This window comes from Mustela nivalis (genome assembly GCF_964662115.1).
Source record: "Mustela nivalis genome assembly, chromosome: 12".
In the NCBI taxonomy this organism is placed as follows: domain Eukaryota; kingdom Metazoa; phylum Chordata; class Mammalia; order Carnivora; family Mustelidae; genus Mustela; species Mustela nivalis.
Window position 1 is genome coordinate 83,353,318 of NC_139031.1, and position 13,252 is coordinate 83,366,569.

Below are 13,252 nucleotides of genomic sequence, written 5' to 3' on the forward strand. Positions count from 1 at the left end.
ACCTCTTGGACCAGGTGCCAGGTGAGGCCGTGATTGGTTGAGTACTCTAGCTTCACCTGGTTGTCCATGTGCGGGGTGTACTTCTGGCCACAGCCCATCACCAAGCTGAATTGAATCATGTAGGACGCTCCTATCTGCATTGATTGTGTTTCCACATAGCGCATACTTGAGGCAAGTTTGGAGTCTCCCGTGAAACTGAAAGACAGAGGTGGGAATCAGAAGATTAGAAAGATTAAGAAGAGCTCGAGTGAAAATCAGACTCTTCATTTCATACCACACACCAAAATAATTTCATTTTGCTTGTTTACACCTTGCCAAGCTTGAGAATGGATTTCAGTCAATCTAATAAATGCAATTTAAAACAATCTTCCTGTCAAAGAAGCGATGTTTTTTTTTTTTAACTTAATACCTAGAGTTGTCAAATATACTTGAAAGTGGGACTCACTCATATAATGTTCATGGGCGTAAACCTTTTGACTTATTAATATCACTGCTTAGAATCTTTCCAAAGGAAATCATCCTAAATTCAAGGACAGTTTTATAAAATATGATGAATATTGCAGGTCTACTTATAAGAGTAATTGGTAACCATTTCAATGTCAAATTAAAGGGAAAATAGAATCCTTAAGAAAACTGGGATAGCCTCCTGACAGATAATCCATATTGCAAATATTTATGAAGGTAATGTAATCACATTAACATGCTTATGAGAAAATACATTCTTAAAAACCCACAAAATGATCTATAAAGGAAATTCACCAGAATGTTTGCTGTGGCTCTGTTTGGTGGTAAGAAAACTAGATAGTTTACATCTTTTCTTTCTTCTTTCTTTTTTTTTTTTTTTTTTAAATAGTCTTCAATGCTTAGGCATTAAATACTGAAAACATCATGATGTAGTTTAATGACTGTGCTTTAAGCTGGTAAAATTTTACTGGGTCCCAATTGAGTCCATGTAATTATAAACTATTTGAAGACAGACACAATTACTTTTTTAGAGCAAACTGCTCAAGGAATTTATAATCCATCAGAGGAGATCAAATATGGACACATTGTCACTGTGGTTAATAAGGGTCAGTGTAAACATTTCCAGGGTTAACCACACTGAAGTTTGTCTGCCATAATGCTTGGTACTGCTATCGTGAAGCAGGGACAATACCACGCATCAGGAGTAGTTCCTATTTATCAGGGGGCTGAGCCGATATAAAGGGAATGATGCAAAAATCTGTGACATCTTTGAAGCATATTTGCCCTTTGCTGACTAACTACTCTGCCTTGCTTCTCGCAGACATTAAGATGTTATTTAAAGATGGAACATTGTCCATATGGAGGATCATCACAGGTTTGGGCTCAAGGTCACAAAATGCAAGAGGTTTTTTCCTAACAGTGACTAATTACTCTTTACCAATTTTAAATTAAGTTTTTACACTTGGACAACGAATAGAGGAATAAAATGGTTAAGAGCCACAAACTCTGTTTTTGCTGAAGGGTCAATAAAAAGAAGGGACATTCATGTTTATAACTGCTGGTCTTATACATTTGGTGCTTACAACTTGTTTTTTGTTAATATTACAGATGCCCACACGTTGTTGAGTCTAGGCCATATCCTCAGACTGTGCTAAGCACAATACCCACATTATTGTCCTTAGTTCCATCCTTACAGTAACTCTGTGAAGTAGGAATAATATCTCTTTAACAGATGGGGAATGGGGAAATGGGGAGAGTAAGTGGTAGAGAGTCGGTGTGAACTCAGCTCTACCCAAATCTAAAACCTCTCAACCAATACACGATCTCTCTTTCTTCCTATTTCTATAAGATGGAGAAGAAAACACTGCAGTTTTGAATAACTTTCATATATAGTTAATTTAAAAATCATTAATTACTGTGCAATGATACTTGGTGTTAGAGATGTACGCCCATGAGTGTTGCTATGTGACAGAGTGTACAGAACACATTCTAGCAAACACAAAGCTGTAGAACGCAATTTTTAGTAATACTACAAAATAAAAGAATCAACATAGAGGAAAAACACTAGTAAGCTCTACACGCACAAACTTGCCCATATAAATTCCACAGTCTTTAAAGTAAGCAAAAAACCCCCCAAACCAAAAAAACCACAACAAAAAACCCCCACATCCTGACTGCTTCTCCCCATGAGAAATGAACGCTGCCTTTTTTTTTTTTTTTGTATTTATTTGACAGAGAAAGAGAGATCACAAGAAGGCAGAGAGGCAGGCAGAGAGAGAGGGGAAAGCAGGCTCTCCGCTGAGCAGAGAGCCTGATGCGGGGCTCGACCGCAGGATCCTGGGATCATGACCTGAGCCGAAGGCAGAGGCTTAACCCACTGAGCCACCCAGGCACCCCCATTTCTGAAATTTAAGAAAATAATTTAAGATTATTTTCACAATCAGTTCCTTGTAAATTCCTCCCTTCAGAGATGGTTTAGTGTCCTTGCAATTCTAGGAGAAACAGAAAGAAATGCTATGTTTTGTAAATACTGCCTGCACCTAACTCTTGCATGATTGCACTCAACCATGAACCCAACTGAAGACAGAGAGTATTCAAACCTGAGAAGGATGCCCTCTGTAAGCTACCCTCACAATAACAGCTTTTAAAGTGCCAAGACACGAAAGAAGCAACATAAAAATAATATAAAAGGATAAGAGTCTCAGGTGGCTGGCTGTCTTGGTTGATACCGCATGTGTCTCTTGATCTCAGGTTGTGAGTTTGAGCCCCACATTGGGTGCAGAGATTACTAAAAATAAAATCTTTAAAAAAAGGTCAAGAGTCTATATGAGGTCTGTTAAATAGTGACAATAAAATCCTTAGCACAAATATCTGTTCCACCAGCAGTTATGTCTTTTCTTGATTTTGTTGTAAATTAGAGCTGAATGCTTTCTAACCAAAATGCCTATCATACTTCATGGTACCATATCATATGTGTCCCGATATCTTTTTTAATAAAAATCAAAATTCAAATAGCCAACATATAGTACCTTTATTTTCAATGTAGAGTTCAATCATTCATCAGTTGGATATAACACCCAGTGCCCATCCCATCACATGCCTTCTATAATGCCCATCACCCAGTTACCCCATCCCTACAGTTAAGGGTTTCCTATAGTTTCTTCATCTCTGATGACTTCCCATTCAGTTTTCCCTCCCTTCCCATATGATTCTCTGCCCTGTTTCTTATATTCCACATATGAGTAAAACCATATGATAACTGTCTTTGTCTGACTGACTTATTTCACTCAGCATAATACCCTCCAGTTCTATCTGCATTGATGTAAATGGTAAGTATTCATCATCTTTGAAGGCTGAGTAATATCCCATTACAGACACACACACACACACACACACACACACTTTATATCTTTTTTTTTTTTTTTTCCCCCAATCAGGGAGATTCAAATCAAAACCACATTGAGATACCACCTTATACAAGTTAGAATGGCCAAAATCAACAAGACAGTAAACAATAAGTGTTGGAGAGGATGTGGAGAAAGGGGAACCGTCTTACACTATTGGTGGGAATGCAAGTTGGTGTAGCCACTTTGGAAAGCAGTGTGGAGATTCCTTAAGAGATTGAAAATAGAGCTACCCTATGACACTGCAATTTCACTACTGGGTATTTACCCCAAAGATACTGATATAGTGAAAAGAAGGGCCATCTGTACCCCAATGTTCATAGCAGCAATGGTCACAGATGCCAAAGTGGGGAAAGAACCAAGATGCCCTTCAATGGATGAATGGAAAAGAAGATATGGTCCATATATAAAATGGAGTATTATGCCTCCATCAGAAAGGATGAATACCCAACTTTTGTATCAACATGGATGGGACTGGAAGAGATTATGCTGAATGAAATAAGTCAAGTGGAGGGAGTCAATTATCATATGGTTTCACTTACTTGTGGAGCATAAGGAATAACCAACCCGGAGGATGCTGGGAGATGGAGAGAAGAAGTGAGTTGGGGGAAATTGGAGGGGGAGACAAACCATGAGAAACTGTGGACTCTGAGAAACAAACTGAGGGTTTTGGAGGGTAGGGGGGTGGGGGTTGGGTGAGCCTAGTGGTGGGTATTAACGAGGGCATGTATTGCATGGAGCACTGGTTGTGATGCATAAACAATGGATTTTGAAACACTGAAAAAATAAAATTAAAAAAAAAAACCCTACATCTTCTTTATCCATTCAACTGTCGATAAACAACTTGGCCCTTTGCATAATTTGGCTATTTTGGACATTGCTGCTTACAAACATTGGGGTGCAGGTACCCCTCTGGATCACTACATTTGTATCTTTGGCGGAAATGTCCAGTAGTGCAATTGCTGGGTCTTAGGGTTACTCTATTTCTAACTTCTTGAAGAACCTCCATACTGTTTTCCAGAGTGGCCGTACCAGCTCACATTCCCACCAACAGTATAGGAAGGTTCTACTTTCTCTACCTCCTCACCAACATTTGTTGTTTCCTGCCATGTTAATTTTGACCATTCTGAATGGGTATGAGGTGGTATCTCATTGTGGTTTTGATTTGTATTCCCTGATGGCTAGTGATGTTGAGCATTTTTTCATGTCTGTTGGACATTATACATCTTCTTTGGTGAACTGTCTTTTCATATCATCTGCCTTGTTTCTGTAGTGTAGTGGTTTTCACCTTCACCTGGTGAGGTGAAGGTATCCTGATACCTGATACCTTACTCAGAAGCAAAATAACACAAGAAAAGTACAGACATCTATGCCTGAAAATCTTGACCATTCATAGTAGAGGTTCACTCAGTTTTTAATGATTTATTCAAGACTGGCTGGAAGCTGGTAATATTAGGTCAGCTTTTCCCTTCCTGAATATGCTGATGTTCTTACTCAGCTGGAGTTTTAGAGGTGAGAAATTCACAGACTGCCATCCTTTCATTGATAAAACTGCTCCTCTTTGTTGCTTGTGTAAGTCAAGATAGGTTCATAAAGGCAAAAACGAAGCTGAACTTCTCTGTTAGAATCAGAGAAAAGAAAAGGAACAGTTCACATCAGCCTTTTGTGGAGAAATTCTAGAGACAGAAGGCCCTGGGAATCAGGACGCTTAGTTTCATTTATGTTGATTTTCAGAAGTGTCTCTAAAATAAAGGAAGAGTAGAAAAGCTCCTGTCTGTAATTACAAGATTTAAGGAGAGAATGGGGATAGATTATTCTTTCCACTTGGAGAAGGTAACCTTTGGTAAAATGGGTGACACCACAGTGTAACTCAGGTCTCCACGATTCTATATAGTCTTTAGCATGGCTCCTTTGTCTTCTCCTCCCTTGTTAATGTCACATATTGCCAAGGACCTGTTTTCCCAACTAGGCTGGAAGCCTCTCTGCAGGAAGAGATCATATCTTATTTCATCTTTGCATCCCCTAAAGCACTCAGAACCTGGGCTCCTCACAGAAGCACCTGGTGCTGTGGAAGGACATCATGGTTTTCCAACAGCTAGATGATCTTACGTGACCTTTGAATCAAGGCCATTTGGGAGGCCATTAGGCATCCTGAACACTGGGTAATGGAGATTAAAAACAAACAAACAAACCCAGAAGCTGAGTTGCTGGCCCCCAGAATCGTACAGTAACTAAAAAGCTAGAAACCAGGCCTTCTGATTTCTGCTTGGATGTCCTTTCCAAGCTGTCATGCCTGTTAAAGGCACTTAAAGAATGTTGAATAAAATGAGCACATGAGTAGGGCTTCTCAGTTTGGGAAGAAGGCAAGTTTTACAAAACCACAGTTACTTACATGTTATAATGACCACAGACAAGGTTTTGAGGGTTATCCTTACTTAAAAGAAATCACTCTTCCTGCATTTCCCCAGTGGCCCTTTCCCATCTCCATAAAAAAGGCTCTTTTATATGAAGAGCAGATACACAGAACCAACCTAAGGGGGAGAATGCTTAGATCATGATGTTTCTTCAAGGCAAATTCACCCAGGGACTGAGCCGTTTTCAAAAACTCATCCCATCTCTTTAAGAAAGTTTTGGTAATTGGGTGCCTGGATGACTCGGTTGTTTAAGCATCCAACTTGATTTCAGGGTCCTGAGATCGAGCCCTGTATCTGACCCTGGAGCCTGCTTGGGCTTCTCTCTCTCCCTCTCTCGTGCCCTGCCCCCGGTCGCAAACATGTATGCACTCACTCTCTCTCTCTCAAAAAAAAAAAAAATATATATATATATATATAGTAAGTTAGACAGTGCGTCTGAAGTCTCACTACCAATACACCACAAGACAAGATAATGCTCCAATATTTATGTTTCTTAGAAACCTAAGGAATATTCTGCTATTTTCAAAGACCCCACAGAAAAGAATAGCTCTGCAAAGCCCATTTCCACAACAGAAGAGCAACACAAAGCTGGTTTTGGTTTGATACCATTCAGAAGTTATATTCATCTGCAAAAGGACATGTAAATGAATCTAAGCCTCTCTGATATCCTGCTTTTCGTTGTGTTTTTGCAATTATCAAAGAAATATTTGCTGGAGTTGACTGTCTTGTTGATATTACGGAATTAGAGTGAGTGGCATTTTAACTCATTTGTTATTTCTATAATATTCTATCTTAAAACAGAAATTACTATTTTAGTGGATTACATAAATTTTAAAATTTATCAGAAAAAATAATCTGACTATATAGTTTTTTTTTTTTTCAAGTAAAAATTCATTGTTCTACTACCTAAAGATGATCACTGCTAACATTCTGGCATACATACTTCCAGACTTATGTTTATGCACACATAAACACTTTTCCTTCTTTTAAAAAAAATTATTATAAAATAATAATAAACCTGTTCTTTTTTTTTTGAGAAAGGGACAGAGAGTGCATGCACATGAGCAGGAGTAGGTGAGGGGCAGAGGGAGAAGGAGAGAGAATCTTAGGCAGGCTCCACATTCAGTGGGGAGTGGAGGTGGGGCATGATCCACCGGAGGTCATAACCTGAGCTGAAATCAAGAGTTAGCTGCTTAACCGACTAAGCCACCCAGGCACCCTTCTTTTTTTTTTTCTCACAACTATTATATTGACATCTCTCCATATCGAAAAAATGTTGAAACTAAAGCCTATCTCCAATTATGGAACTCTTGGTAGATTTCTCCCTTTTTCATTATTATAAACAATGCTTCTATAATACGCATCCTTATATATCTTTAAGTACTGTTCCAATTATTTCCCTAGGATAAACTCCCAGACGCAGAATTACTTGGTCAAAGCAAATTTTAAAAATGAGCATTTCCTGCCAAGTTGCCCTCACAAAAGGTGGTACTGAGTTAGGGCAATGGGAAAGATAGCCTTCACGTTATGGAATGAATAAGTCACAGGAATGAAAGGCACACCATAGTGAATATAGTCAAAGATACTATAGTAGAATTGTATGGTGACAGACGGTAGCTATACTTGTGAGAATACCAGAACGTACAGAGAAGCTGAATCACTATGTTGTACACCTGAAACCAACACTGTGTGTCAACCATACTCAAATTAAAAAAAAACTTAATTAAGTTCTTGCATATTTCTAAATAGCTAGACCACTCCTTATTTATTTTTGTTAAACTGGTAATCAAGGGCATGGCAAGAGAGAAAAAATACATGAGGAATCTTTGAAATTCTCTCTTTTTTTACCCTTCCAACTATGAGAAGCCAAGCAGGGCCATGTTAAGACTTTTAAAGGACCTTGATAATTATAATGTTGGAAACTCCATTACACATCACGGCAAACACATTAAAGTATACCCATGTCCATTAAATATATTTTTTTTACTGCAAAAACTTTCAAATAGTTTTTATAATTTTGCTTTTAAATTTTATATGGCTAGTAGAAATGCATATAATTTACATTTAGTTGTAATTTCTCAGCATACTCAGGAATCTGACCAAAAACTTACTTTCAGTATCATGAAATTTTATGAATATTCAAATTTAGCAATGAATGGAGTTAACATATATTATGTCTTGTAGATAGTTAATTTAAATTTATTAATTCTATTTTTGCAATTTTCTTATCCTATTTTTGAGACAATATTCATTTCCCAGACCCTGGACTTTTCCAGGCTCCTGGAAAGATTGCAGGCCCTGGCATGTGCCCAAAATGATTAATGAAAGAACTTCCTAGGAAGAGGCAGAGCTAATGCAAAGGTGCTAGAAGAGGAAAAAGCTTGACTTGTTGGAGTAGAGAGAAGGAAGATCAATATGGTTGGGGAGGATTGAGTGAAAGGCAGGAAGGCAGGAGAGGCCGACTAGGACAGGTCACTCTATCTAACCTGGAGATCTTTTGAATCACATCCATAGAAAGTAATTGTCTCAGCCTACTGAATTTCTGTTTCAATAAGCCACACATACTATGAATCTAAATCATCAAATGTAGAATTCTCTTATTAATTTGTCTAGTGGTGTGTTGTCTTACTTCCAAAGACTCACTTGGCTACTTAGTCTAAATGGAGATTTTTAGGGAAATCTAACTTTGGAAAAATAAATGACTTTAAAGTTAACTATCTGAGGGCACCTGGGTGGCTCAGTGGGTTGAGCCTCTGCCTTCGGCTCAGGTCATAATCTCAGGGTCCTGGGATCGAGCCCTGCTTCAGGCTCTCTGCTCAGCGGGAGCCTCCTTTCTTCTCTCTCACTGCCTGCCTCTCTGCCTACTTGTGATCTCTGTCTGTCAAATAAATAAGTAAAATCTTTTTTTTAAAAAAGTCAACTGTCTGGACAACAATAGGACATGAGTGTTGAAACACAGCCACTTTATCCATTTCTTTGGCAGGTCCTAAGTTTTCAATATCTTCAATATCTTCAAGTGGTCCATTTTCCACTGCATCATTCTGTTCCTAACACCATTATAAGCACATCAAATGACACCATTAGCCTCCGAGCTGAGCTCCTTCTACTGCTTCTCCTATTACCCTCTACCATCTATCAAAAAGCAGCCATAATTATTTTTAAAATATAAGTATGATCACATCACTCCTCTGCTAAAAGCTACTTACTGGATTCCCATAAAACTTAGAATAAATTCTAAAATCTTTATGTTGCTCTATAAGCTCCTAGGAGCACTTGCGTGGCTCAGTCGGTTAAGCATCTGACTCTTGATTTTGGCACAAGGCATCATCTCGGGGTATAAGATCGAGCCCCACGTCAGGGTCTACTCTGAGTGTGGAGCCTGCTTAAGATTCTCTTTCCTTCTCCTTCTCCCTCTACACCTCCCCACTTCTCTAAAAATAAATAAATACAAGGTCCTAATATAATCTAATTTCTTATCTGCCTCAGGGCCTTTGCTCTTGCTAGTCTCTCTACCTATGAGGCTTTCCTTCTACACTTTTATATATCATTGTCTCTCATTATTCTGATCTCTGTTCTTATGTTTTCCTGACTATCTTACCTAAAATCATTTCACTCTCCACTTATGCTACCTAACACTCCATTCATTTATCCTCATAGTGCTAAGCCACTTTCTGAAATATTATTATGAATTTGTTTAATGGCTGCTGGTGTTATTCCCCTTTAGAAGCTCTGCAAACAACAGACTTTTCTATCTTCATCTCTAATACCGACCTCGACACCTCCAGGACAAATAGTGCCAAAGTGCAATCAATAAATAGTCAAATGTATAAATTAGTCTATCAATGAATGAAAAATCTCACATAACAAAATCCTCATGTTGAAAAAGCCTAATAAATAGACTCTCTTTTAGGAAGTCATTTGTAAACCTATTTAGGGGAATACTCAATTATATTACCAATTCTAGAGAGGCACTGATACGCTTGGGTACTTTAAATAGTTGTTGAAAACAACAGTAAGTGACTTTTCAGTTTGTCACTCAATATATTTACCTCATCTATCCACTAAGCTTCCTAGAACGATCACTCATCAGGAAATGGCAGTTGAAGTGGCCCTTGGGAGCCACCTCACCCCAACTGGCTTCCTTGAGCAGCACAATTTAAATTGATTTACTGCTCTTTTTTAAGAGTCCCTGCAAAAAATAACTCCAAGAATACTGTAGGCTTACTAATAAACTATTTAAACTGACAAAATTTCTACATGAGAGATGGGTAGATGTTCACTGGAAGAAGAATCCTAATGAAAGGACTTGACTATGCCTTCTGATAGAAGCAGCTGGTGGCATTGCTAAAACTGAGGATTTGCAACTTCAGAACCTTGACTGCTCTGAACCTCACCAAGAACCATTTTTTGTGAGGGACAAGGAAGTGACACATTATTACCAGCCCTCGACCAAGACCATGAATTCTTTTCTTTTTAAAGATTTTACTTATTTATTGGACACAGAGAGAAAAAGAGAGTGAGTGTGTGTGTGCACATGCAAGAGTGGGGGAAGGGGCAGAGGGAGAAGTAAACTCCCCACTGGGCAGAGAGCCGGAGAGGGTCTCGATCCCAGGATCCTGGGATCATGACCTGAGCTGAAGGTGGGATGCTTAACCTGCTGAGCCACCCAGGTGCCCCAAGATTGTGAATTCTTACACTGCTTAACAACCACCACCACAACAAAAATACCAAGGCCCCACAAGTTCTAAACCAAGACCAATCCCTAGAAGGTAACTTCTTTAAGAACTCCTATGTCTTGGCATACTGCAGGTGGAAATCTTTTTAAACTGAACGCTAATAAGACACATAAAAAAATTAGCTTTTTCAATGTGAGGATTTCAGTACATGGGGCACCCACACTTTGGCTGTTCTTCCCCTTTTACACCTCTATTTTCCTACATCCCCTGTGGCTGGTGTGAAAAACGAGGCTTCCCAGATCCTCCCATTACAATACTAAATACCACATAATGTTACCCCATTTTCTCGAGCCTGTTGTCATTTACAGCTCATTTCAATTTTGCATGTTGCTCTCCTATTTCTCTGCACTTTCATGACAAACCTTAGGAAATTTCCTTCTAAAAACCAACCTTAACATGACAAGTGCTACTGTATAAACAACAAAATTACACATAACAAGGAATGACTAAATTCTATTTTAACACCCGTCAAAGTACCTAGGAAGCCTTTCAACATTTCTACGTCTCATTGATCTCTAAGTCTTTTAATTAAATTTGCTTTTCTATTTCTAAATTAGCACCACTAAAGATAAAAGCTATAGCTTTTCTTATTTTTCCATTTTTAAAAATTTTAATATTTTCCAGTTTTATTGAGATATAACTGACATATACTATGGTATTAGTTTTAGGTGCAAAACATAATGACTTGATATATGTATACATAGTGAAATGATTACAGTAAGTTGAGTCAACATCCAGTCACTTCACCTAGCTACAAATATTTTTTTCTTGTGATGACAACTTTTTTTTTTAAATTTTTTATTTTTTATAAACATATATTTTTATCCCCAGGGGTACAGGTCTGTGAATTACCAGGTTTACACACTTCACAGCACTCACCAAAGCACATACCCTCCCCAATGTCCATAATCCCACCCCCTTCTCCCAAACCCCCTCCCCCCAGCAACCCTCAGTTTGTTTTGTGAGATTAAGAGTCACTTATGGTTTGTCTCCCTCCCAATCCCATCTTGTGATGACAACTTTTAAGATCTACTCTCTTAGCAACTTTCAAACACACAACATAATCATACCTTGTTTTATTGTGTTTTGCTTTACTGTACTTCACAGACATGTGGTTGTTTGTTTGTTTGTTTTACAGACTGAAGGTTTGTGGTAACCCTGTGTCAAGGAAAGTTCTATTGGCATTTGCTCATTTGGTGTCTCTGTGTTACATTTTGGTAACTCTTGAAATATTTAAAACTTAATTATTATTAATATATTTGTTGTAGTAATCTGTGATCAGTAATAATGATTGAATGAAAGCTCAGATGCTGCTTAGCATATTTTAGCAATAAAATTTTTTTAGCAATAAAATACTTTTTAATTAAGGTAAGTACATTGTTTTCTAGACACAATGCTATTGTGCACTTAATATACTACAGCATAGTGTAAATCTAACTTTTACAGGCACTTGGAAACCAAAAAATTCGTGTGACTCGCATTTTTCCCATATTTGCTGTATTGGGGTGGTCTGGAGCTGAATTTGCAATGTCTGAGGTATGCCTGTGCAGTCTAACCACGGTCTTCATGCAGTACATTATACTCCCATAACTTATTTATCTTATAACTGAAAGTTTGTGCCTTTTGACCACCTTCACCCATTACATCCACTCCCTACCCCCTACCTCTAGCAACTATCAATCTGTTCTCTATATCTATGAGTTTGTTTTTTTTCAGCGTCAGCCCACGTTATTGTGAATGGTAGGATTTTCTTCCTTTTTATGGTTGAAAACATACTATTGTACATATATATCACATTTTCTTTATCCACTCATCCATGGATGGACACTTAAGTTGTTTCCATGTCTTGGCTACTGTAAATAATGCTGCTATGAACATGAGAACATATATGAATATACATCTTTTCAAGATAATGACTTCATTTCCTTCATATATATTCTCAGGAGTGGAATTACTGAATCATATGGTAGTTCTATTTTTAATTTTTTGAAGAATATCCATATTGTTTTTCAATGTGGCTGTGCCAATTTACATTTCCACCAACAGTGCATGAGGGTTCCCTTTTCTCCACATCCTCACCAATACTTGTTATTTTTTGTCTTTTTGATAACAGCTATTCAAACAGGTGTGAAGTAATATCTCATCGTAGTTTTCATTAGCATTTCTCTGATGATTAGTAATTCTGTGCACCTTTTCATATCCATTGACCATTTCCATGTGTTACTTGGAAAAGATCTACTTACATCTTCTGCCTATTTTTGATCAGATTATTTGTTTGTTTTTGCCATTGAGTGCTACGTGTATTTTATTCATTTTGGATATTAACTCCCTATTGGATATGTGATTTGCAATTATTTACCTGCATTTCATAGATTCTTTCCATTTTCTTAATGGTTTTCTTTGCTATCAAGAAACTTTTTAGTTTAATGTGGTCTGACCTGTTGATTTTTGCTTTTGTTGCCTTTGATTGGTATTATACCCCCCCCAAAATCACTGTAGGTCAAGATGCTTACCATCTATGTTTTCTTCTAGGAGCTTTATGGTTTCAGGTTTTATGTTTGAGTTTTGATTCATATTTTGAGTAAACCTTTCTGAATGGCATAAGATAGTGGCCCAGTTTCATTCTTTTGCACGTGGCTGTCCAGTTTCCAAATACCATTTACTGAAGAAACTGTCCTTTCCTCATTGTACAATATTGGCTCTTTTGTCAAAAATGAATTGACATTCTTGACAT

At 37.8% G+C, this 13,252-nt stretch overlaps 1 protein-coding gene across 1 annotated transcript in view; it reads right to left on the reverse strand.

Annotated features, from left to right (window-relative positions):
* RELN (reelin) overlaps positions 1-13,252 on the reverse strand; it is a 407,759-nt gene that overhangs the window by 43,392 nt on the left and 351,115 nt on the right. The window contains exon 21 of the mRNA XM_082692427.1: positions 3-195. Within this exon, the coding sequence (XP_082548553.1) occupies positions 3-195 (193 nt within the window). The remainder of the gene's footprint in view (positions 1-2; positions 196-13,252) is intronic.